Source organism: Laccaria bicolor, genomic scaffold, assembly GCF_000143565.1.
Source record: "Laccaria bicolor S238N-H82 LACBIscaffold_617 genomic scaffold, whole genome shotgun sequence".
Classification (NCBI taxonomy): domain Eukaryota; kingdom Fungi; phylum Basidiomycota; class Agaricomycetes; order Agaricales; family Hydnangiaceae; genus Laccaria; species Laccaria bicolor.
Window position 1 is genome coordinate 1 of NW_001890420.1, and position 1169 is coordinate 1169.

General features: G+C 51.2%; 1 protein-coding gene across 1 annotated transcript; it reads left to right on the plus strand.

Moving 5' to 3' along the window:
• Window positions 1–866: 866 nt before the first annotated feature.
• Window positions 867–1148, plus strand: LACBIDRAFT_242402 (uncharacterized protein; the record flags this gene model as incomplete). The annotated part of the gene is made up of 2 exons (XM_001891265.1): window positions 867–963; window positions 1015–1148. Coding segments are annotated over 2 exons (231 nt in total), but the record flags the coding sequence as incomplete, so codon positions are not given.
• Window positions 1149–1169: the final 21 nt, after the last annotated feature.

Sequence of the window (1169 nt, forward strand, 5' to 3'; positions counted from 1 at the left end):
TTGTTGAGGTTCAACGTGCGCTGATCGCTGAGATCGAGGGAGTCACCGCCCGCGTATGCAGCGTGACACACCCACCCCTCTTTTTTCAGCAAGCAAATTTGGTGGGGTGGTGGACTGAGCAAGCGCGAATGCGAATATACGCTGTTTTTTTGCAAGAAGACGCTGGTTGAAGCAGATGGCGACCTGGTCGTGAGAAGCGTGTGACTTGCCGGAAGGGCAGTGATTACCTGTCTTGGGTGGGCCAAGCTTCGGAAGGGCACACCGAAGGTTCTTGGATATTTAAAAATGGTTCTTAAGTGTGTGAGGGAGGGTGGTGGCCCTGCGACTTCACCGAACAAGCGTATATACAGGTGGTGACCTCGGTTCCCTTATCCGGAGGTCACCAGCGAGGTCACCAGGCTTAGCTGGTACCCCCACGTATACTCTATATACCAGAGTCCTGGAAGTTCCCGAAGGTCTAAGCCGAAGGCTTCTGAGACTACGTTATTCTTTGTGACGGCTGTATTATCCAGAATTTGTTTCCACCTTCAGCTTACTTGAACCTTACCACTTTTTACGCCCTTATTCATTCCCCCGGTCTGAGTCTTTCTAAGTCCGTCATGTGTTTGTCTATAAGGGCAAGACTCGATTGCAAATCCTGAACATTCTGAAAAATGGACCGCACAATGCAAGCTCTCGTCACCGCACCAAACAAGACTGCCGTTGTCGCAGATATCGCTGTTCCCGAGCCCGGACATAATGAGATTCGGTGAGTTATATGATCCAAGATTTCAATGATGCCCTGAACTCCAATATCAGAGTCAAGGTGCACTCTGTCGCCTTGAATTTGGTGGACGCTCGGTATACGCAGTACCGAACTAGGACGTGTTGTTGGGAGTGACATCTCAGGAGTCGTTGATAAGGTCGGTGCGGGCGTGACGGGGTGGCAGGTAGGAGATCGCGTTGCAGGTCTCCTGCAAGGAGGTACGCTAAATCAAATGGACAGTTCCCCTTCAAGCTGACGTTTTTCGCCAGCAACTTCTGTGACCCCCCGTCCCGGAGGATTCGCAGAATACGCCATCTTAGAGCAGGATCTGGCTATTCATGTGCCTGCTGGGATCACTTTTGATGAGGCTGCAACAGTTCCTCTTTGTGCTCTTACTGCTGCTCAGGTATGCACGATGTTATGG